The 23,185-nt window shown below is 38.0% G+C and overlaps 1 protein-coding gene and 1 long non-coding RNA gene across 2 annotated transcripts in view; both read left to right on the forward strand.

Moving 5' to 3' along the window:
- LOC143364171 (uncharacterized) overlaps positions 1 to 12,574 on the forward strand; it is a 432,692-nt gene extending 420,118 nt beyond the window's left edge. The window contains exon 4 of the long non-coding RNA XR_013084010.1: positions 12,425 to 12,574. This is a non-coding gene — a long non-coding RNA (uncharacterized LOC143364171). The remainder of the gene's footprint in view (positions 1 to 12,424) is intronic.
- A 719-nt stretch (positions 12,575 to 13,293) lies between these two features.
- On the forward strand, positions 13,294 to 22,951 carry LOC143361922 (uncharacterized). Its single transcript, XM_076801639.1, has 4 exons — positions 13,294 to 14,818; positions 22,374 to 22,659; positions 22,754 to 22,829; positions 22,912 to 22,951. Exons 1-4 carry the CDS (start codon positions 14,459 to 14,461, stop codon positions 22,949 to 22,951), a joined length of 762 nt encoding a protein of 253 aa, XP_076657754.1. The 5' UTR covers positions 13,294 to 14,458.
- The last annotated feature ends 234 nt before the right edge of the window (positions 22,952 to 23,185 follow it).

The following is a 23,185-nucleotide window of genomic DNA, read 5'->3' on the forward strand; positions in this document are numbered from 1 at the left end:
TTTTTTTTAACAAAAACCGGCCAAGAAGAATCAATTTTTGATATACTGCACTCTTGTTCCATGGAAAAAGGTTATATTTTATTCTTGAATAAATAAGTGTTATAGCTTACAATCCCACGTAAATGATAAATATCAATAAAACGATTTTTTTTCTTTGCTTTCACATTGTTATTTTCAATTCTCGATTATATTCGAGTGTGAAAAATTATAGCAGCATAAAATACAACGCCGCTCGAATTATCTCGAGTGTGCACAATTTGGCCTGTTTAGCGCGCTCGAATTAACTCGAGCGTACAAGTTAAGGGGTTCAATATTTTGAATCTACTGTATAATACGAATTGTCAAACGTGCCGTTCATGGCATTCGATCGTCTTTAGAAATCTAATTCTTAATAGTAGATATCTGTTTCCATCGCCTCGCAGTTTCTCGTATTCCCGTTGAGCGGCTCGATAAGAGAAGCCGTCACATGTACCGGTGGAAAATTGTCTGCAACTTACGATATCCTTCCAGGACATCGCACCGGCTTAAGTTAACGCCGTGGCTGCGTGCAGGCTGTTCTACACGTGTAACTCGCCGCGACACGAATGCAGATACGCGCGTGTGTAGGGAGAAATGATGGTGATAAAGTTTGGCGAACAGCTGCAGGGAATGTATCGTCGTTATTTGTCCGCGCGTGGTTCCTTTTTGCAGGCGGCTTCCCAACCGCCGCGCCGTCCAACAGCGTTTCATCACGTTTGGTTCTTGCGGGAATGGTTGTAAGGGTAACCGAATAGACTTTTGTAAAAAGTTACAAATGCAAGCACTTGAAGTAACGAGGTGTTTCCGCTCGGGCTACTTACAAGACGGAGTAGATGCTGTAAACTCTCCAAGTTCCTCGAGGATCCTTGATCGACTTTGAATTCCCTTCTTATACGAAGATTTTTGTATGCCTTCCTATTATCCCGTTCCTGTAACTCTTATTCGGTGTACGATCATTGCGAAACAGGAATCGGGTAATTGCCAAAATAGAAAAGATACAACATCGCAGAACTTTTATTCTTCGATGTGTTCGACCTCTACAAACTTTGTCGCACACGCCAAACGTACAGAATGTTCCAAAATTATATGTTACGACCAATATTCTGCACTTCTGGATAGGTGGAGATCTGTTAAAAAAACGGACCTCAAAATTGACCTTGACCCCTTTTTGAAGGTCAAAATTGATCTTTATTGCATCGTATAGTACTAATCGCGACGAAGAAAACCCTCAAGAGAACTACAAGTCTCAAGTCAACCGTTCTCTGAAACACATTTTTAACATTTCCTAAACTATTTTATTCCATTCGTCTGCAGGGTGTCCCAAAATTGTATAAACGTGGAGGAGATGATATCATAACAGGTACAATACAAAGACGGCTATAATTCGGAATAGAGCTCTCAGAAATTTGTTTTTTTTCATTTTATTGAAGTCATCCCCGAAATTATGCCCACATGTTTCGAAACACCGTGTGTCCTATTTTTCATTTTTAACATACGCTGAAATCATTTGTTCAACAACGATGTTCACGATGTTGATGGAATATTTTCTACCGAGGGCAGGATTAATCCCGGCCCCTGCATGTCCGACTAGCAGAATGAAATCCACATAATGTGCGTCCACGTTCCCAACGAAATGAATGTGACCGTGTCAGTTTGGACGCACACGCGGTAAGAAATATTGCCTTCGCCAATATCGAATTAGCACAGTCAGCAGGCAGGGGTTTAAAACGTCATATCTCCCACTCATAAACCAAAACCGTTTTAACACTTACCTGGCAGTGCTTTATTTGCCGGAAAATTTGTTCCACTTTGCTTAGCGAGAAATTATCGCGGTCTCTTTCATCCTCGGCCACTCCCAGCACCTCTCTCTCTCTCTCTCTCTCTCTCTCTCTCTCTCTCTCTCTCTCTCTCTCTCCCTCCTGTCGCAGCACCCCAGACCACCGCGGCATCCGCCTCGCATCTCGACCTCATCCAATTTCCATTGCCTGTAGTGGTGCGATGGGGCTGTTCGAGCAAAAGCGAGCGGGTAAATATCTTGCAGTGACGGTAAACGGAATTGAATAAACATTTTTCAGCAAATAGAATCGACAATGGTACGAATTTAAAAGTCGCTGAGACGAGCACAGGTGGTTCTCCCGTCGCCGTGCCACGCCGCGCCGCGCCGGAGAGAGCGCCAAATGGAAAAATTGCATTTCACACTAACCGCCCCTTTCCCATCGTTCCCCTCCCATGCCGTACCCTTAGGACCGACCCTGTTCGCCCGTTTTCAGCCCCCCGTGACCATCGACAAGTCGCCAACCCCCTATTAAACCCGCACATCCGTGATCCTCAACGACCAAGATGCCAATCGGGGTGGGGGGGGGGGGGGGGGGTGGACCCGTGCACTTGACTTTCTGAGCCAGTTATCTCTCGATTCTTCCCGAGAATTGGTTATAAATGCTAATGTACGAGCCAGCTGCGGTGCAATCTCCGAGAATGAACGTTCCCGGATGAAACGTGGCCGAGGTGCAATTTTAAGGTTGACCATGTCGCGATATATTATCAGGCCCGAAGACAGACTGCGTGGGAAACAATTTGGAGAGTTAAGGAAATGTGGTCGAATGGTCCCCTTTGGAGGAGCAACGAAACGTGCTATTAAAGCTGTGGCACAGATTGAATGAATATTGAGATAATAATCTGTTGAATGTGTTGTAACAGTTTTCTCTTTGCGTGATACATTAGCTTTTGCGTTCGAAGCTGTTTGGACTTCAGAGTTCGGACATTTCATTGGATCTAGAATATTTTCGTCACATGCGATCTTTTTCATTCTGTGCATATGAAATTGAGTGGTGTTTTACTTCGTATTAGATGTTTAGCAATTTATTAAACACAAAGACATTTAGTAATGTATGCTTTGAATTATAATGTTGGCATTTTTAGGGGTGCCTCAGAGGGGACATTCAACTGACAAAAGATTAACACCATGGAGATCATTGATGATCGGCGCTACAGAATTATTGAAATGATTGTCATGACACTGAATATCAATTTATCAGTGCTGAAAATAACTGGATTATAGTGTAAGGCGATAACTTCATTATCAAGTAACTAATATTTGCTATTAATGATGTTGATCGGTTTCATTTATATGAAATAGTTGAAATTTATGCGAAACATATAAAATTCCCGCGTCAATCAACCCACTAACCCTTCTATCAGTAACCAAATTTTCTACAACGTTTAAGAGGCCTGACAGTCATGGTGGAGCTAATAGTGAAAAATGTCGGAACCGCGAGGTGCAGTTTTAGACGCCTCGTAACAGACAGTATGCCGCCGAATATTACAAATTACTCCACGATAACGTACAAATAGGCATTTTGGAAACCGTATAGTCCTACATTGGACTTTTAGAAAACAAAATTGACCACTTCTGAATTGCTCGTTGCTATATTGAAACATCAATTTGAGCCCGCGCGAACTCTTAAAAGTCTCGTGTACGTGTATGGGTTTCTTCTATGTATGTGCGGTTATATCGAGTCATCAAGGCGGCAAGGCGACCCTTTTAAGGGCCAAGACTTCGTAGATTCGCGATAAGCTAGAGTGACCACGTTACCGACAAAATTAGGCGAAAAATGGCATTACGTGCCTCAACTTTTCGTCCTTATATAAGAATATTTTTCACTGGGAAGGGGCTCATTTGAAAGAGGAAGGTTCAATGCAGCGCGCGCTGGTCATGAGCTGACGAGAGTATGCAGATATTTTGTGATATAAGTATTAGAAATAGGTCAAAAATTGATGATGTGCGTGCCTCGGAATCCAAGCATTTTTATGCCGTTGGATGAGTTTTCTGGATGAAATCGAAGGTAGCGCGAGCTAGAAAATATCTCCACCTTCAAATTGAGCTGTGTTTTGTCTTGATTCTCTGCGAAATAAAGCCAAAAACTTGAAGCACGTTTCTGGCGTCAGAAATCATGGTATCGATAATACACAGCAAAAAATGTTACAAGTTTAGTCACAGACTTATGACCCGCCGGATCAAGACCAAGACTGTGAACGGAAATTATACAGCAGTTACCGACCTGCTGACTCTGAAAAAGTCATGTGACTACCCTTGGCCCTTAATAACACTGTAATCGTTGGACTTCATAGTACATTTTTTAAATCGATTTTTCAAAACTCGTATTTTCCGTTTGCATGGCTGGATTTGCTTTTTCCTTGCTGACCACAATACAGTGAAGAAGTGCTTTTATTCTTTATTACTTCGTAGCCTTATTATGCTTTGTGCAGTACTATAATTATTATTTCTCTTGTAGTCGTTGCTCTTGCCTGTGGCATTCTCTTTTCTCCTACAGTTTTATACTGTTGGCCTTTGTACATTATTATACTATTATATTCTACATTTGACAGTACAGACGATAATGAGTCTCGTTTATTAGCCATCTTGTTACTTTTTATAATTACACTATGTCATACTAAAACGTAACAAAATAATTGGAGAAAGATTATAAATTTCTCTCAAACTACAAACTGTTTTTCTATCCTAATAATTAATGAGCGATTATCTTCTGATTGTTCAGTTCAAAATTTCCTGTAACAGATAAATCGAGTGTACCAATACATTTTTTTCTATTTGTACAACACTTTTTAATGGCAAACTATTAACGTTTCTACAGCAGCATATTATTCCTACATAGAGTGAAGTACTTAAACATCTACATAAATTGTATTATTATGCTACTGGTTGAACATGCATAACACCAGAAAAAAACTAAGTTCATCAATACTGTTCTGATCCACTGTGTAATACAGGGTATTCGAATACAGGTGCGAGAAAATTTAAGAGCTGGTTCTCCATGACAATATAATGTATGCCAATATTCGGCTACATCTTTTAGTTATTAACAATTGAAATGCAGCCAAAAATGCAGCAACCCGACCAACACAGGTGTCCGTGGTGTACGTCATAGAGGCGCGCGACAGTCACGTATCGAATAACAAATACATGCCTAAATTGGTTCCCATTTGAGGCCCCAGCGAGATGAAAATGTTTTAAGGATTTAGAAATTAATCGTTGAACGACATTGAACCTGTCTACTCTTTAAAATCCACAAGGGCATGTCTAATATCAGCCCTATGGAATTATCGACTAGAAGGGATCAATGCCTTTTCAATGTACTTTCAAGCTCACATAAGTAATTCACTCGTGATCACTATAAAATGGTTTGTATATAACCATTATGTCCATAAATATTTAATGAAATCCTCACAAGTGCAAGTATTCATAAAAATGTACATATTAATAACTGAATTATTGAACGGAGTTAATAACTGAAAAATGTGGCCGAAATTGAAAGTTTTTAATCTTCATTTTCGCTTTATATTGTCATGAAGAACCACCCCTTACATTTTCTCCCACCTGTAGTTGAACACCCTGTATATTCGTACCACATATATGTATTGTAATTTCACCACTTTCGCTTTAGCAAAGCGCATGTCTCGTAAAACTTTTATCGGCCAATATTTGTTCAACGTGATCAGTAATAACTATTGACAAGAATGATAACCACGCATTATATCGTATCTCCATAAAACCACCGCTACCCGAACACCGCTTTGATGAGCTATAAAGTTCGGTATCATTGGTTCTTTGATTGTTTACAATAAAAGATACAGAGAGGAACAATCAGTCTTTTACATGAGGATGTAGGCGAGCCCGTAAACGGGCCGTAAAGCGAAAAAGGAGAGGGGTTGGAAATCGGAACGGAAGTGGGAGAGGTCAGATCCATGCCGGGCCATCGCTGGAACCGATTTATGGTCGTGAACGTGCTTCAGTAGTTTGTTCGAAAGGGTGTTCGTTTCTTCGCCGATAAAAAGGAGGACCGAGCGCAACGATCGATCAGCTCCGACGATAAATTAGCATTGAATTAGTATCGGACCCGCTCAAATTCATTGGCCTATTTTGGCCGTGCGGATCGGCTGTACCGTTCGATAGTTGTACTGTCGATGCTATAAAGATTTCGATGGATGTACGCGTTCAATTTTGTTGTTCAAATACACACGTAGCCGCGTGTTGTGGAGCTTTTGGCTTGAACTCGTTCGGATTCCGCCGTATAGGATTGAAGTCGGAGAACGATAAATCCTTCGAAGCATTATTCTTCGAATATCTGACTGGCAAAAGCGATCGAAGGCGAACGGTGAAAGAGCTCTTTCGTCGTTGGTATCGAATTCTGAAAGGTTCACCGCCTTTCACCATCGTCCAATCACAAACGAACCATCGAAATGTAATTGTGCTACATTGACTGGATAGATCTTTGTCGGCGGTGGGCAAGATATGAGAGGTATTTCGGGAATTAAACTATTTAATTTTACGGTTTTCGTAGTACGTACTACGTCCCGTTTCAATTAGGTCGCAGCGGTTACGAGTTTACCAGCGCCATTACATGAAATCTCTTTGATAACAACTAATTTGATGCTGTGAGAAATTTTCAAAAAGACAAAATGTTTCTTCTTTAGTTGCAGCAAATAGGAGCCAAATTTTAGCGAGGTGAAAACAATACATGGATCATATTATTTCATATTCTATATTAAATTCTTCTAATCTTCCTACTGTTTCAAATGTCATGTACTCTTGATCATAAATACATAAAATCCAGTCTAATGATGACTAAAAAGGCCAGAAATATGTTTTAACAAGCGTAATTGTAGTTCAAGTAATCACACTATATAGACACATACAACTAGGGAAATATTATAATAATGTGCACAGTGTAAAAGCTATGTATAACATGCTCGAAATTAACATTTTGAATGTTGTTACTTACAAATATTAACCTCTATTTTATAAAAAAAAAACTAAACTGTTGTGTTGTATCATTAAATTCGATTACCTTCAGGATCTTATTTCATTTATTAACAAAGTACAACATTACAATTAATTCTAAAATTGTTGACTACAGGTGGCTTCTAATCATAGCTACTATAAGTCATTAAAATTAGAACATTTTATACTTGCAACCGAACATATTTACGTTACAACTCAATAATTTAAAAGTAACTACGACTTCCGATCTGTGGCGGCCTTGACGCTGCCTTGAACATGGTTTAAAATATATGTACTTGTGTTGAGGAAACTTACTACGGAGTCCTTCAGTTATTTTACCCAGTTTCCCACAGATCAAATCCAAATACAGTATTAATCAATATACAAATATCAATATACAAATCAATATACAAATGCAATATTCACATAAATATAAAAATAGAGCGTATAAAGTATTCGCGTCAACACCTTTTCAAACTTTAACAACTATTTACAACTATTGAGAAGTACATAAAAATATAATTGGTTATATGGATATGTATAGTAGAGGGGGGGGGGGGTGAAAACTCTATTTTTGCTAATATCTTGAGAACTAGAAGATCTAGGACAATGGTTTTTTTTTAATTTGTATGTTTTAGATCGAGGAATGTAGTTAATTCAGGGGATATTTTCGCTCCCTAGATATGGATCATTGCAGATAAAAAAAAGTACGTGTCCAATATTTTTCAACAAACTATATCCTGTATAAATTTCATTAAAATCGGTGTTGTTACACTTGGGTAATGTCCCTTGTCAGTACCGAAGTAACCCCTTTTTTCTTTCCTCTCCGATCCAAATTCCATAGGGCGCTACGATTACAACTTCGTCAATATTCATGCCTCAGCCCTTTGCTCCCCCTATCAGATAACGCTCTTAATCAATTCTTATCAGTCCCGCTCTTGACGTAACGACCCCGATCTACAATATTGATGGCTTAACCCTTTACTTCACCTATTCGATAAGGTTCTTAATCAATCCTTGTTAAGTTCGCGTTTGGCACTACCACTTCGGACTTCCAATATCTATGCGTCTGGGCCTTATCTTCCAATCTCCTTCCTGTTACTTTCCCCCAAAACATCCCTACTCCTATCCTCTTTCCTAAAAAGGGATCTTTCTCAAGATCAAGTGATCAGTGTTCGTTCCGTTTCGGACTTGTACGAATCAATTGCGGCATTAACTGTATCGAATTCTGCAGCTCACAAGAATTTTGAATACGACGCTGGACGAGATAATAAGAAGACTGCGGATCTTTATGCATAATAAAAATCGTCTACCTGAATTGCGACAAACCGGAGTGAAATAGAAAGTTGTTTTTTTTTTAAATGTATTCAGTAGGCTGAAAATAATACAGCAGCATTTTTAAATTCTTCTATTGTCTTTACTATTTTAAATTATGCCTTCTCATTTTTATCATAAATGCATACAGTCCGCAGTCTAATAATAAGACAATGTTTACCTATTTCGTACATTTAAAGGTTGGAAATGTACACCTTGTACACCCTGCATATTGCACATAATCTCTTGATTGAACACAAACATCTTAGATTTTCATTTTGTCAGACAAAAAATTGTAAAAATGAAATGATATCGAACTTTTGTTTGTACATTCCTTAAAAAATTAAAGGATCACCTTTACGATCCCGAGAAATTGAGTCAATTTCAAGTGATCATAAGTCGGGCAAAAATTATTGTATCGATATCGTTAAATAATCATTTGAAAGCTTCAAGTCTCTACTTTCAGATGCTTTTTTCAAATGTTCAGCTAAGTTGCTTTTTAACATGGTTAGAGCGTCATAAAGAAGACTTTGACAGTTACAAAAAATTTTGTTCAAATTCCAGACATAACATGGGGAGAGATAAAAGTTTTTGATACATCGCGTTACCACCATTTGAAAGCGCCTGTTTTCCTGTGTAAAAAACACCTAGTTGTCCAACATAGTGTGATTTTTTTTTGTTCGAGTTCTGCAAAATTGAAGCAAAATTGCGTTTCTAAATTTAGGTGGCTCTAGAAAGCGAAAAAATCATCGTAGAATCTTGTGCAACAAAAGCAACAGAAAGAGATTTCTTTTTCTTGAAGGCACTTCCTTTGTGTTTTCAATGTAATTAACATTGCGATATACTAGGTCTTCGAGCTATCGTAGGTAATGCGTGCTTATATTAGAAATAAAATCTTAATGAGTGACCCATTCACGTGACAATAGGGTAAGGGACCCATTTACCGAGGGGGGGGGGGGGGGTACCAATTACTGTGCCTATATTAATTATACTTATTTTTAGAGCATAATGAATATTAAAAAGGATATATACATATATAGTGTTCAACAGTTCCTGATGAAACACGCCATTTTGCAACTTCGCCAGTTCCCGTCCAATTTTGACAAACCGTAGCACTATTTTACAAGATGTAAATATTTCAGTAAAATTTCAGTTTGTAAAAATTGTGATTGTTACTATTTAAACTTTATTTTGCCCGCCTGAGGCAAACAAACGAAACGCGACGAGGCATCTATTCGTTATTCCTAAAGATAATTTTAAGAGTGTTTCCATAAGTAGAAGCATCGCTCGAAGAAGATTGCGTCTTTTCAAAGGACAATATTTTGAAGGGAACATCATCAATATTGGCCAGGGGTGAAACTTCTTTCCGCTACAACGTAAGGTCGTTTTCTGACAGATCTCGTGTGTATTTAATATGTTGCATATTATTAATATAACATGTACGATGGAATTTCTCTGAGGGACGTGCGCTAAACTCGGAATTGAATAGTTCTAATCTTTCGACAGTTCTCTATCATAATTGTTAATATACTGATGTTATTATCGGTCACGTTCGAAACGTAGCCACGCCGGTCCCGGCTCCGCTCGGCCAAGAATTTCAATAACTCAATGTTACGACGGTATTAAAAATACCGTAGGAACGTTTTCAGTTTTCAACTGTGACGTCGAGCTTCTCTCCTATATATCCTCGTACGAGGTACAAAAGCTTCCGCGGAATCTTCGAATTTAAATATCGCTGAACATCTAGCCAGCCACGGCTCCTGAATCACGCTCGGATATGAAGAACTCCGGGGCTTTAAACCAGTTGATCTTGCTATGCATTTATGGATGTCGAAGGCTCGAAGGACGTAGTATATCGTACGGTTTCCGCTTACGACGAATCGACTTTTCGTTCGGTATCCACGCCACGCCGCCGGCCGTCGTTCCTTCCATTTTCATCCGACCAGGGCCTTCCTCCGCTTCCTTTTGTCCGATTTTCTGGGACCTGTATTAGCGGATTCGAGGATGATCGTCGATTATGGTCTCTCCGGTGGAAGGTTCTTGAGGACCCTGTTCGATGTACGCGAGGGAACAGGAACATCCAGGAACTTCTACGCGATTTCCCAAAGGGCCGTCCACGATAATTCCACGTTCCACGTCCACCCAGAATTCAGCTGTCTTCTTGGGCACATCGGAGTCGTTCTCGTTGGCGTCAGATCTCTGATTCTTCTTGAAATTTGATAGGGCCAGTGAGAGGATAAGAAACGTTCGAGCACACCTATGAAGTTACGATAGACCACCGGTCTGCAGTCTTTCTCCGACCATAATCCTTACCTTTACAGCTTGATCGAATTCCCATTTACGTCAAAGATCTGCAGGCCTAGGCCTGCTCTATATCCAAAAGTTATATTTCTACTTCAAGTAACTGTTGCATATAGAACCTCGGAAGGGTTTATACTTTTGTGCGATTACAGTCAATATTCTATTCTTTTAAAAAAAGAAACATCAATTTTGTAACTCAAACGAAAAATGTATGTAGAGAATGTTATCTTTTAAATTATGTAAAATGTCTTCAGCCTCCCACCTGTGACACATAATCTGTCATAGGAATCATTTACGTAAGAATATTTAATTAAAATGAACTCTTTGACTTTTGAAAAGTCAAAAACTTTTGAACTGTATATTATTTTTAACTAGTGCTCGATATAATCTATACTTCATCGTATCGCCATATCTAGTATTATTTTAAATACAAACATAAATAAGAAAAAAATTAAATATATTAATATTAATTATATAAAATATGAATATTAATTCCTCGAAATTAATAATCAAACGATTTTCAGGTTACGTGATGGTAAACTTGATGTTACTGAAATATAATAGTAATACCGAATTATTGCCACTGATAAGGAGTAAGAATTTAGATTATAAATTGACACTTGTAGAGTTACAACCAAAAAAATTTTACGTCCTGGTTTAAATAATTTATGTGCGTATACTGGACACAACGAGGCAAGCGGTACGTTTGAGTAGAAAGTCATTTCACATACAAAAACATAAAAAATGTAAATTTGTCCGTAAGTCCCAAGAGATACTATTTATTAATCACAAAAATTTCTCTTTGAATAATACAGAATACTTCCTTTGCCATCTCCCTCTTAAGAATTACAAAATTTTCCTAAATAGTGGATGCAAAACGTAAGTCATAAAATACCTGGATAAGTGGATATAAGTGGATATCGTAAGTGGATATATAACAAAATATTAAATATAAAAGTTGCTTTATAAAGAATAAACCGATACCAATAATAAAGATTTGCACACACGTTTAATAATGCTCAAATAATCTTTTGTTATTCAGGTTACGTCACTGTATGTCTTACAAACGGGTCAAGAATTTGTATACTTAATATTTGGTTTTAGTTTCATTAATATTATTTTACTTTCGAAAAATGGGTTTTCGCTCTCAATCTTTGGAGGTACTTTCACACCATGTGACATGAAACTGGACACCTATAAAAAAAAAAGAACGGGTCAAATATTTTTTGGTGTTCTACTTGCGTGCCAAGTTTCGTATAAACGTACAGAAGTTGTGCTGCAATTTGCGCAATTAGGAGTTTCCAAATTCTTTTTCTATTTCTTTCACAGTTTTATTTTGCACTTCAATTTTCAAAAGTTCTATCATATTATTGGAAGTAACGGAAATATTCAAGGTGTGCAAGTTGCGTGGACCACTCTATATAAAGGGAGTTCGACCCCGTATATTGTAATGTATATTACAAATAGGTCTCCTGACCTAATTCAGACATCTTTATTTTCTCTTTATTATGACTCGTAGATAAAAATGTTGTGTCGAAGGATGCATATTCTGGGGTTATTAGTTAAATATTTTTTTATTCTTGACTTAGAGCACTTCGATAATTATCGGCGCGTACAGCCTCCTAAATAATCGAATGCGGAGAGTATTATTTCCTAATATTTCTTAAGTCTTTTGTTCCGTAATCGCCTGTCCCACAAACACATCTCGAACACGGCGGCGTCGATAATGTCTCGCTTTGCAAATTTCACGCCTCGCTGTTTCGAATATCGAAACTACCTTAACATTGGAAGAAGAAGCCTGGCGGGTGAGGGGGGTTGGGTGGGTGGGTGTTTGTAGGATGGGAACGGTGAAACGGTCAGTTCCATTTCCATCGGAGATGGTTCTCGCGCCACATTGAAATATTACCGCAATACCGCGCGGGGCTGGTACTGTAAAGAAAAGTAAACGTGAAATCCAATCGACCAATCCTATTTTCTCGTTTCTGTTTGCAGATTACCTCGATCGAGCGGAAGGAAAACGACGGGGCAGCTCGCGCGTCGCCTCGCTCTGCCTCGCTCTGCCTCGCTCTGCCTCGCCCCTGTCTCGCGTCGCATCGCGGCTTTGCTGATTTATTCGCCGAGCGTACGGAATGAAAACAGCGTGGCACGGCATGAAAGGCGCAGGCAAATTACTGGATCAAGTCTGACCGTGTTAATCGGCTTTTCGCAGCGAGTTCTCACCTGGAGGTAGAACGAGTCCGCATTAAATTGGGATTGCCAGGTCGACGAACAAAGCGGAAACGAAGGGAAAAACGACGCTGAGAAAGGCGATGGGAGAAACGGAGAAGGTTCGAGCGATGAGCGGAACCACGCAGTCGCGACTTGCATCGGGAATACTTATTCTGGAAATCCGGTTTGTCGGAATGAAGCCTTGAAATTGCCATCCACTTCTTTGCCGGTTGCGTTCTCCGACTGCACCCTTCTACTCCTCTTCTTCTTCTTCTTCTACTTCTTCTTCTTCTTCTTCTTCTTCGTCTTCGTCTTCGCGACTCCAGCTCTCGCGGCGACGACGCTACTCTTAACTCTGCGCGTACCACGAAGGATAGACGGGATAGCAGGAACCGTTGCGGTGGCTTTACATTCATCTGCTACGAAAGAAAGTTTAAGCGACTTATGGAGACACTCTTGAAATTCTCTCCGCGCTGTTCCTTAAGTTTCTATTTTCCTGCCAACAGAGGGAAAGAGACCTTGTACTAGAAGTGCTGGTTGTCGCGGTGATGCGACTTTCCCTGCTATCGCCGCGTCGAATTTGATTGATCGATACGCGTGCATCCACGGCAAGGAAACTTTCAGCCAACGGTTTCGGACTAGAATTGCACGGGGACACGTTCGACGATATAATAGCTATACGCTCGATCAAGGAACGTCGCTGTAAAATATAAATCTCCTCCGTCGGAACGAATCCGCCCGATCGGAGAGATGCGATCGCCGATGCGCCTCGTTCGAACTTACCGGGGGACATTATGCCCGGCGTAATGGTGGATTCTTTAATAAAACTCAACATTACTCTGCCGCGGACGTACATAAACATTTCTTAAACGTATGCGTCCCTTAGCGGGGTAATATTCTAGGTAAGAGAGGACCGGTGTCCATAGAGACTCTCCGCCTCGCCCTGAAGAGAAACTAATATCCTAGCAAATATCTCAAACATCGATTTTATCTATAGAATTCTGGAACGCGTTCCACGGAGGACGGCATGGCAGTCCCCTAGAAAAATGACGGGAGCGCCCGCCCCGCTCGCGATCGAACCTCCGATCCTGGGAAATCCTCTCGCGATCCCGGACCCGTTGAACGACCATTTTCTACGAGGATAATAAAAATCGACAGTGACTGCGATCGAGGTGTCGATACCCTGACAACGGCCCTCTGTCTTCGCGCGGCGAAATTTCCGTCGAAAATGTTAGACCGTTCCGGCGCGTTCGACATTCCTGTGTAAACCGTTCGTAATTTGTCACGGCTGGCCTCGTCCAATGGAGTGTTTCGAACCGAGACTTGCCTGCACTGGAAAATCTGATAACTCGGCAGATCATGCGAACGGGTCCCGACCGGCGCGAATAGACTCGCGCAGATCTCGACGATGGTCACGAAGAAAACTGTTGAGGAAAGAACTGTCCGCCGCCGACGTTGACGTACCGACACGATTAATATTCGCCACCGGGAGCTGAGTGAACAATGAATAATAGTGGAACGGGGGCGGGAACTGGAGAAGGTGCTTAGGAACATTTCAGCTTGGGAAAGTTCGATTTCCGGTAGCGTGCCGTCTGATTAACGCGAGGCTAGCCGTAGAGGAGGGCTGCGAACAGGTTAGAGATCCACGCTTGTCTGCGTATTTTTCTTCTTTTTGGGCCTTTTTGTCGATAACCGGCCGATATCAGCGAGGTGAGCCGAGAAATGCGAACGACAGACCGCGCTGAGATACCAATCAAGTTTGACAAATGTGAGTTAGAGGACAGAACCAGGTGATACGACAGGACGGGAAAAAAGAGGATGGAGAAGGACAACGCGAGACATTACAGGGCTTACGAGGGCTTCAAGCCCGCGAATAATGGCAATACGTCGTCCTTGAAGAGATCCACGTCGGACCGCTCGAAAACACATCCATCGAGACAAGTGAAGTGTCTCTGCTTCGGCGGAGTGCCGGACAAGGCTAGCCAGCACTCCTTCCTGAAAGGTTTTATTATAAACCTAGGGATATGTGCCCTCCTCGTGGGTTACGCTCTGCTAGGTAGCTTTATCTTCCTTGCCATTGAAAGCGGTGCCGAGGTTGGGATACAACAAAGGACACTTGCTACCACAATAGCGGGGGGACAACCTACCAGACGAAACTCAACAGCTTGGCTGACACAGGTGAGTGGTACACCTGCTGGTTCTTACTCCGAAATTTTCTTTTCCCATTTCCTTCTGTGTCATCGGTTGGTGTAAAGGCTCATCAAATAAGAGCTGTATAAGGTGTCGATGTATCGAATCGTTGCATGTATCCCTCAAAACGGTACAATTTTACTTATTACGTTATAAATGTTACATACTATCGTATTTTAATACCATATTTTAAATATGGAAATAAAAAATTATTCAGTTCCTAACAACATCTAAAATAAAATACAACGTAATCATGTAAAATACTTTTCTGATCTATATTTGTAATAAAAACAATTGCAGCAGATTATTAATAATTAAATAATTCAAAATATTATTGTCGATGTTATGAAAAATTATTGTGCCTTTAGCGTAAAAATAATTACGTTGAATTGTAACTTTATTTTATTTACAGATCCATGAACTGAAAATTTTCTCAATTTTATGTTAAATGAAATTGGTCGCTTTTTGTTGCATTCGCAGCGTATATTTGTTGTAACTTGTTGCAAATGAGTGTTTATATTTCGCTTAATAATTATAAATTTTATCTGAACGTACTTCATAAATTTTTGACAGCTTTCCTGTAAAAAATAATATTGCAGCAGAGATTTTGAATCACGGGTTTCCTGCAAATACACCACGTCTAAATACCGAATTTTTAAAACGAAATGTAGCATTACGTGTTAATTGAAAGAATGGAACTGAAGAGTTGATATTTAAAAAAAATATTAATAAATTGATGATTGCTTTTGTTCCTTTGCTAAATATAAAATATCCTACTATTCTCCAATGCATGGAAATTATAGAACGGTATGAAGTAGTATGACAACGTATTAAACTTTTCTATATTATACTTTTTAATACTGTGAATAAATAATACGTATTCCTCCAAAATTTGCACAAAATTTGTTCTATGCTTAATTTTTTCGTCCTCATTTTATGAAAAACCAATGGATTATTTCGTAACAGTTTTATATATTTTTTATGTAGGATACGCTACGATTTAGTAAAATCTTATAACCAGAAAGTCTGGATGAACATAGTTTTCCTATCTAATAAATCAGTAATTACTGTAAATCTAAATCTACTTCGTCGTACTATCAACTTTCAATTAGAATTTTTCAATTGTCCAATTGCTATAGTTTGGTCGAAGAATCCTGCCACTAATATGATTTGTAAATAAGCTTTTTTATTCAATACCACTCGTTAGTAACTGGTAAGATTAATCAAATGAAATACAACTGAAAGAAAACAATTTTTGGGTGCATTTTCAGTAATTAATTAGAAAGAAATATACGTCCATATAAAAAAAGTGTATGCAAGTAATAGTTTGGGTATACAATTGTTAACACTGAAATAAAAACGAGAAGATTGTGTACGTGAATGTACACACATAGTTCGGTTATTAATTGCATACACAGAAGTAATCCAATCATAGGGAAGAATATTTCGCTCGCAATTTGCAATAATGTCTATTAACGTTTTCCACAAACGCATGAATACCAGAAATGTACATTTGCTGCGCAATTAATTCGCTTTAAATTCCCTATATTTGCAGTAACAAATGCGATGTTTCTATAATCTTATTTTCATTTCAATGAGGGGTCAAAATGAAAATGAAGCAAACATGTCAACATCAGAGTAATCCAATTTCAATTGCTGGCATAAACAACTAATTTGGTTTGCATTGTTTGGCGTGCGCGCGTGTATACGTATTCTTTGAACTGGAGCAATTATTTCGGAATATAAAATTATTCAATGGGGAAACGTTTCATTAAATAGAAACGAGGTAACACGCAATAATTCCCAAAAAGACCATTTGCGAAGAAAAGTTAGAATATAAATACAGTTTAAAACTATTAAATTAGTGCGTTTTATCAAACTGAAAATATTTACTTTTTATTGAATTGAACAATGGAACAGTGATCGGAGGAATAAGGGAAATTCGAGAAATTGGGTGCAGAAACAAATTTTAAAGCTGCAGTTTCTAGTCAAATTTTTGCCCATCACATTGTTATATTACCGTTATTATATTGTTATTTCCGATAAGATCGGATAAGATCGCAAATATTTGTGTTCCTTACGTCGAAGAAAGAACAATAATCGCAAAAGTCAGATGTTGCTAAAGTATGAAAATTAACCCTTATGTCAAGAACCAAAATGTATGATGATGTTCAATGGTGTTGCATTTGAAAGTTTCAACGAATACGCCCCAAATATAAGTTAATCTGTGTTCACTCAACAACATAAAAACCTATAATAGTCTTACTATTGGTAAACAAAAACATTAAAAAAGTTTTAAAAAGAATCTGAAAGTAATTTCCCGGGTACCCAGTTATTGGCGTAAGGGTTAAATAAAATATAATCGAAATCAAAGAAATTTTCAGCAAAACATAATCTTTTTGCCAATTGCGTATCGCCTTCATTTCATTATTACGTTTTCACTCGCATCGACATAAATGGATCTCGATTTATCATACTATATTTATTATTACTCCTTTTTTGTATCTTCAGTGATCTCCCATTGAAGTCGAAGACAATCGAATTATCTGCGCATTTTCCCGTTAAAGTTCGTTTCAACGAAGTTTTATCGATCTAGCGTCCCATTCACTTTCTTCCTCCCTTAAGGGGGCTGGCAGGCATTTGGCCTTGACGGGCACGCTATATTACGCTGTGCCTTTTTTCTAGTCATTTTACGTCTTAAGTAAGTAAGTAATCAATTAAAAATGCATACCACCGTGTTTGTATATGTCTTTGCTACGTCTGTCCAGAGCCTTTTTTTCGATACGAACACTAAACCTCTCGAAATTAAGAGAATCTCTCTGCAATATACGTATATGAACTTGCAAGGGTCAAAATCTTAACAAATTGACGCTTCAATATTGCAATGAGCAGTTTAAAAGTGGTCACTTGTGTTTCCTAAAAGTCCAATCTACGTCTGTCCAGAGCCCAAATTGCGAATTTCTACCTCATCGTGGAGTAATTTGTAATATTCGGCAGAAAACTCGCTTTCTGAAGCAAGTATGACGTCACAAGTTGGCTGCCGCAGAGAGATTCTCTCCATTTCGAGAGATTTAGTGTTCGTATCGAAAAAAAAGGCTCTGGACAGACGTAGCAAAGACATGTACAAACACGGTGGTATGCATTTTTAATTGATTACTTACTTATTTAAGACGTAAAATGTCTAGAACAAAATGCACAGCGTAACATAGCGTGCCAGTCAAGGCCAAATGCCTGCCGGCCCCCTTAAAGTCAAACCCGTCCTGCAGGGACCCGTATGCTGCAAAAATATATCCACTTTCACGATGTTATTCACTGTCACTAGTCTTAAATTTCGTGGCACTCCTTTAAACTTTTATGCCCTACGTTAGAGACACAAGTTTAAGCCGAATTGACAACACATACAGTGACGAGCAAAAGTGTAAACACACTTCGTTGGTTTTACATAAAACGTGATAATACAACCTATTTTTCAATTGAATGATAAGGCTTAGGTAATAATAATTATATGGTTAATGTGATAAACAAAATATAACAGTTTATGTTAGACAATATTAACAATACATATAATATTTTACAAAAATAAGGATTTGAAGCAATGTTTACAGTTTTGCACGTTTCATCAGAAACAGTCAAGATAGTACACAAATGCTAGGGAAATGAAATTGTCGACAAACACTGATAGCCAACTATAGTAAGACACGTTTAGACTGGTGTTTACACAGTTTTTCTCCTATTTGAAAGTTAGTTGACACGCCTAAGGCAAGATGAAAGCACTTAGTGCAGATAAAAGAAACAGTATCATTGCATTTTGCGATACAAGTTTTTCACTAAGGCAAATTGCAGTGAAATGTGGTGTAAGTCATACGATGGTTGCAAGAATAAAGAAAACCTATGGTAGTGTGTCAACTTCTTCAAGAAAGGGTAGGCCGCAACTTGTTTCTGACAGAGCTGCACGTGAAATTGCGCATCGTTTTCTCCTAACAAATTATGATTAACAACGAAGTTCTAATCACAAAGAATATATATCTAAGCCACAAGCTATAAGCATTTAGAAAAGTAAATAAACAGCTTTACCAGAGAACAAAACACAATAGGCTTTGCTGTTACCTCAAATAGTTTATAAACCAACTAGGTTCCAAGTTGATATACATATGTTTATGGGTTCATTTGTATGAAAATAAAGGAACAATGTGTAAGTTATTAAAAATTTAAAAGAGAATATATAGTTTTAATAATATATTTTTGAGATATAAAATATATGAAATCAAATCCTAAGATTATTAGATGTAAATATGAAAAAATAACACGCCTTCTACTTTTAAATACAAAACTTGTACTGAAATTCCTATAGCTGAACTGCACATATTCATGCAAAATAACAGTCTTCTTCATTAATTGTAAGAAGCAGGAGTGAAATAAAGGTGTTTCTTATTTTACTAATTATAATAAATTGAAAATAATGTAGGATTATACCCTTCTTTTTTATGTATTCACTACTCTGTATTTTATTTACGTTTCTGCTATAAATGCATAAAATCCGCAGTCTATCTATGTATAACTTCACAACAATGTTCGTACTTCTCAACTTTTTATTCTTATTATTTCAAATTTTGATTCTGCTTCTTATACACCGATTTGAAATTGGTCACGTAATTTCCAGACACTGAAATAATTCTTTGCTGAACAATTGAAGTGCTCAGGGCAATAAACGGTCAGCTCGATTTCGACGTGACTGCCCACTTAGATCAATCGTTCGGAGTAACAAATAGTCTGAGCGACTGTAAACATTCGGGGCAACAAACAGTTACAAACATCTCATGATATGACCGTTTGTTGCACCGAATTATCGAAAGAATTTGTTCTTTTACCATCACGTCGAAATCGAGCTAACCATTTGTTGCCCTGAGATCTTCAATTGCTGGTATATAAACTATTTGTTAGGATTAGGGATCAAGAATGCACAGTGACGAGAACACTTGTGTGTTAGAAAAACCTTTAATTAGATATAATTTTGAACCCGACGCGGTCAAGCGGACGCGCTAACATAACGCGATGCTCTCGCAGAGTAGTGGGAGGACGCGACGAAAACGCGGGAAGACCGCTCGACGCGGCAGTTATACCAACTCAAACGCAATGCGATGGTTGCATTCGGTGATTGGTGCTGACGTCGTACCAACACAATCATAATTTGACAAAAAAAAATTGATCAACGATCCACCTGAAATCATATTAAAGCGTTATCGAAGGCTGTACTTTCAGAACTCTTCGTTAGTTTGTGGCTTTAATATTTGTACATCATGTAGCAGAGAGGGGAATTATAGTCTTTTCGTCAAAAAGTTTGCGAATTCAAACGACACTATGGAGATGGAAAAATTTTTGTCATGCCTGAACCCAAGAACTGAAGCTTCTCTTTTAAAATGATCCCTCAATTACTGTATGACGTTTTCAACCGTTCTATTGAGCTTTCAAAAATATATGTACATACAGGGTGTTAAAAAAACCATTCAATATTTATTTGGTATATAGAACACATTGTGCTGAGTAAAAAAGCCTTAGGAAACATAGGTCGAAAGGTCAACACAAGGAAGAAAGTAACAAGGAAGTTACAAGGAAGTAAGTAAGCTGATCATAATGCTAGCAAACAAAAATATTCATGTCTCAGAAACGGTTCACCCTTTGACCTATGTTTACTAAGGCTTTTTTACTCAGCACAGTGTGTTCTATACCCTATAAATATAGTCCCACTTTGTACAATACTTTTTTTCGCAGAATTTCATAATTTATCCGAATTTGAGAAAAAATATTAGACATTTCATTCAAAAAATTGAAGGTGATTCTCATATCTCGATAAAAAAGCAAAGTAATAAAATCAGATTAGAACACTGTATGTCCCTCAAAAAACCATGCAACTTTTGTTCGCAACATTTTTTCGTACAACAAATAACTTACGAGTTATTTGAGATCGTCACGTTACGAGACTCACCCTGTATAAACGCATATGCAATATCTGCCGCAATGTTCTTTAAAACAACACTGCGGTGTTCGCAGTCTAAAATGAAATATAGAAGGCATTTTTGCAGCCAGCTCTAATGCTTTTTTTGCATTTCTTCCTCTTTATACTTTTATATCGTTCTTTATTTTCACAAGTATAATTGAGTTTCTACCTGTACCTCTACAGTGTGCATTGCACCCAAGTGGAGATTAAAATTCAATGGTCATGAACAGTTCTTATTTTTGTTAGAAATTTAATTCTTCAAGACGTACTGCTCTCAAAATTTTACCTATAGTAAAATGCTCTACATTTTCGAAAATTGTGGCAGTCGTTTTATGTCGTAGAATAAAATTTTGTTCATTACAAAACCGTGTAGGTATCAGACAGGACGGCACATGGCACCTAGCTATTTTCGTAAAATACGGTTTTTAATATGAAATAAACAAATTATTAAAATAGGTAAAAATGCTACTTTCTACGACTCTGATTTTAAAAAATGTTACTTCTTCATAAAGTTTGTTGATAATGAAATATTTTTCTTTAATAAGTTTATTTAGGAAAGTTTTATCAATATATTTGTGATATTTTTCTGATTGAAATGACACCAAACATGACACAATTTGGATTATATTTTCTTATATAATTGACGATACAGTAAAACCTCGATTATTACCGATCGATTAGTACCAGTCAGTGGAGTTGCGCGTTCATTCTGTCAAATCTTTACTAATTTATACAATAAATTTTGTTGTGCACGAATCACTTCGGACTGAACTGTTTACATGTGTACCACGTGTCTGAATAATGGAGAATTCAAATATCATCAGTTCGGATAATCGAGGCTCTACTGAAACGTCAATTGAACAAGCGGATATGCTTCAAATTATAGCATGTTTGGACTCATTTTAATAAAAAAAATGTCGCGAATATATTGGTAAAAGATTCTTAATAAAATAATTAAAAAGTTTTGTCATTGGTAGACTGCGGATTTTATGCATTTATGACAAGAATGGGGTGGAATATAAAGTGATAAATACATGAGAAGAATTTACGGATATTGTTACATCACTTCTGACCTATTAAAACTATTAAAAATAGAAATAAGTTTCTATTACTAAGATCAGCAGTCTAGTCAGTAGACTAATTTTGTAGGACATTCACACTACGAAGCCTATTTCATTTATTGTAAGGACAGGGAACTTTATAAATAAACCTCATTGAGAACTAAAATTAAGTTAACCCTTCGCACTCGAGTGGCGACTCTGAGTTGCCACTAAAAATGGGCATATAATTATTCAAAATATTTCTTACATTATTAAATTCCTATTTTATAAACTAGTAAACATTTCAGTATTGTGCGTGTAAATTGAACCAGTGCCGTACGAATAAAATGAACAAAATCGTGTAAAATGGAAATATTCTGGGTCGGAAGAAAAATTTGGTTTTGGAATTAAAATAGCTCCGAGCGCGATGGGTTAGGAATTAGATTTAAAATACGTTCGGTTGGATTTAAGTGTGCAATATTTCAACGGGACGTTTTCTCGTGTTAAGGTTAATTACGAGGCCAGAGCAAAGACCGTGGAGAACATTTGGATAATCACGGAGAGCCTGAACGTTCTTTACCGTGAGAATTGGACTAGGCTGGCCGCGCAGGAGATCGCACGTTTTCAGGAACAACTAGTGAAGAGGATCACCGAGGACATGAAGGCGACCCAGAACGTCGGGACCTACGTTGGAAGTTCCGCCAGCGATCCTGTGACCGAGCGACGTGCCCCAGAGTACGAATGGAACTTCGCCAAAGCATTCTTGTATTCTCTCACGGTGGCGACTTCGATCGGTAAGTACTTAACTGCATTAACGTGATATTAGGTGTCACGGCGGACGTCGTCCTCATTGAATTCGTGACTCGATTACTGTAACTTCGGTATCAGCAACTGCTCCAAAACCGGGGCTGCTTATGTTGTTGATTGACTATGGTCACAATAATTTCTTGTTCTTCGAAAAACGGTTTTGAAATACTTAGTAAAATTTTATTGCCGCGGTAATGGGTCTCCTTTGAATTAGTAAGTCACTTCTATGATAATTGTAGGGTATTCCCACCATTGTGGTTTACATGGATTTTAGGATAAATTAATTGAAGGAGAAAGCCGAAAATAATTTCGTTGGCAATGCTGTTTCATCGCTATGGCATGTGATAAATGAACTATATTTGCCACCGAATTGTCAAACATATGATGTTCTATATACTAATTACTGACATCAAATACATGCTAGGTAGGAATGAAGAGAACTAGATAGAAAATAAGAAATAACACTTAATAGGGACTTTATAAAACACTTAATAAAACACGTAACACAAATAA

Source organism: Halictus rubicundus, chromosome 2, assembly GCF_050948215.1.
Source record: "Halictus rubicundus isolate RS-2024b chromosome 2, iyHalRubi1_principal, whole genome shotgun sequence".
NCBI classification, from domain to species: domain Eukaryota; kingdom Metazoa; phylum Arthropoda; class Insecta; order Hymenoptera; family Halictidae; genus Halictus; species Halictus rubicundus.

Coding starts and splice junctions, on each gene's coding strand:
- LOC143361922 (XM_076801639.1), top strand. CDS start 14,459: ATGGAGAAGGACAACGCGAGACATTACAGGGCTTACGAGGGCTTCAAG. Junction 14,819..22,373: donor CAACAGCTTGGCTGACACAG/GTGAGTGGTACA, acceptor TCTCGTGTTAAG/GTTAATTACGAGGCCAGAGC. Junction 22,830..22,911: donor TTCTTGTTCTTCGAAAAACG/GTTTTGAAATAC, acceptor TGATAATTGTAG/GGTATTCCCACCATTGTGGT.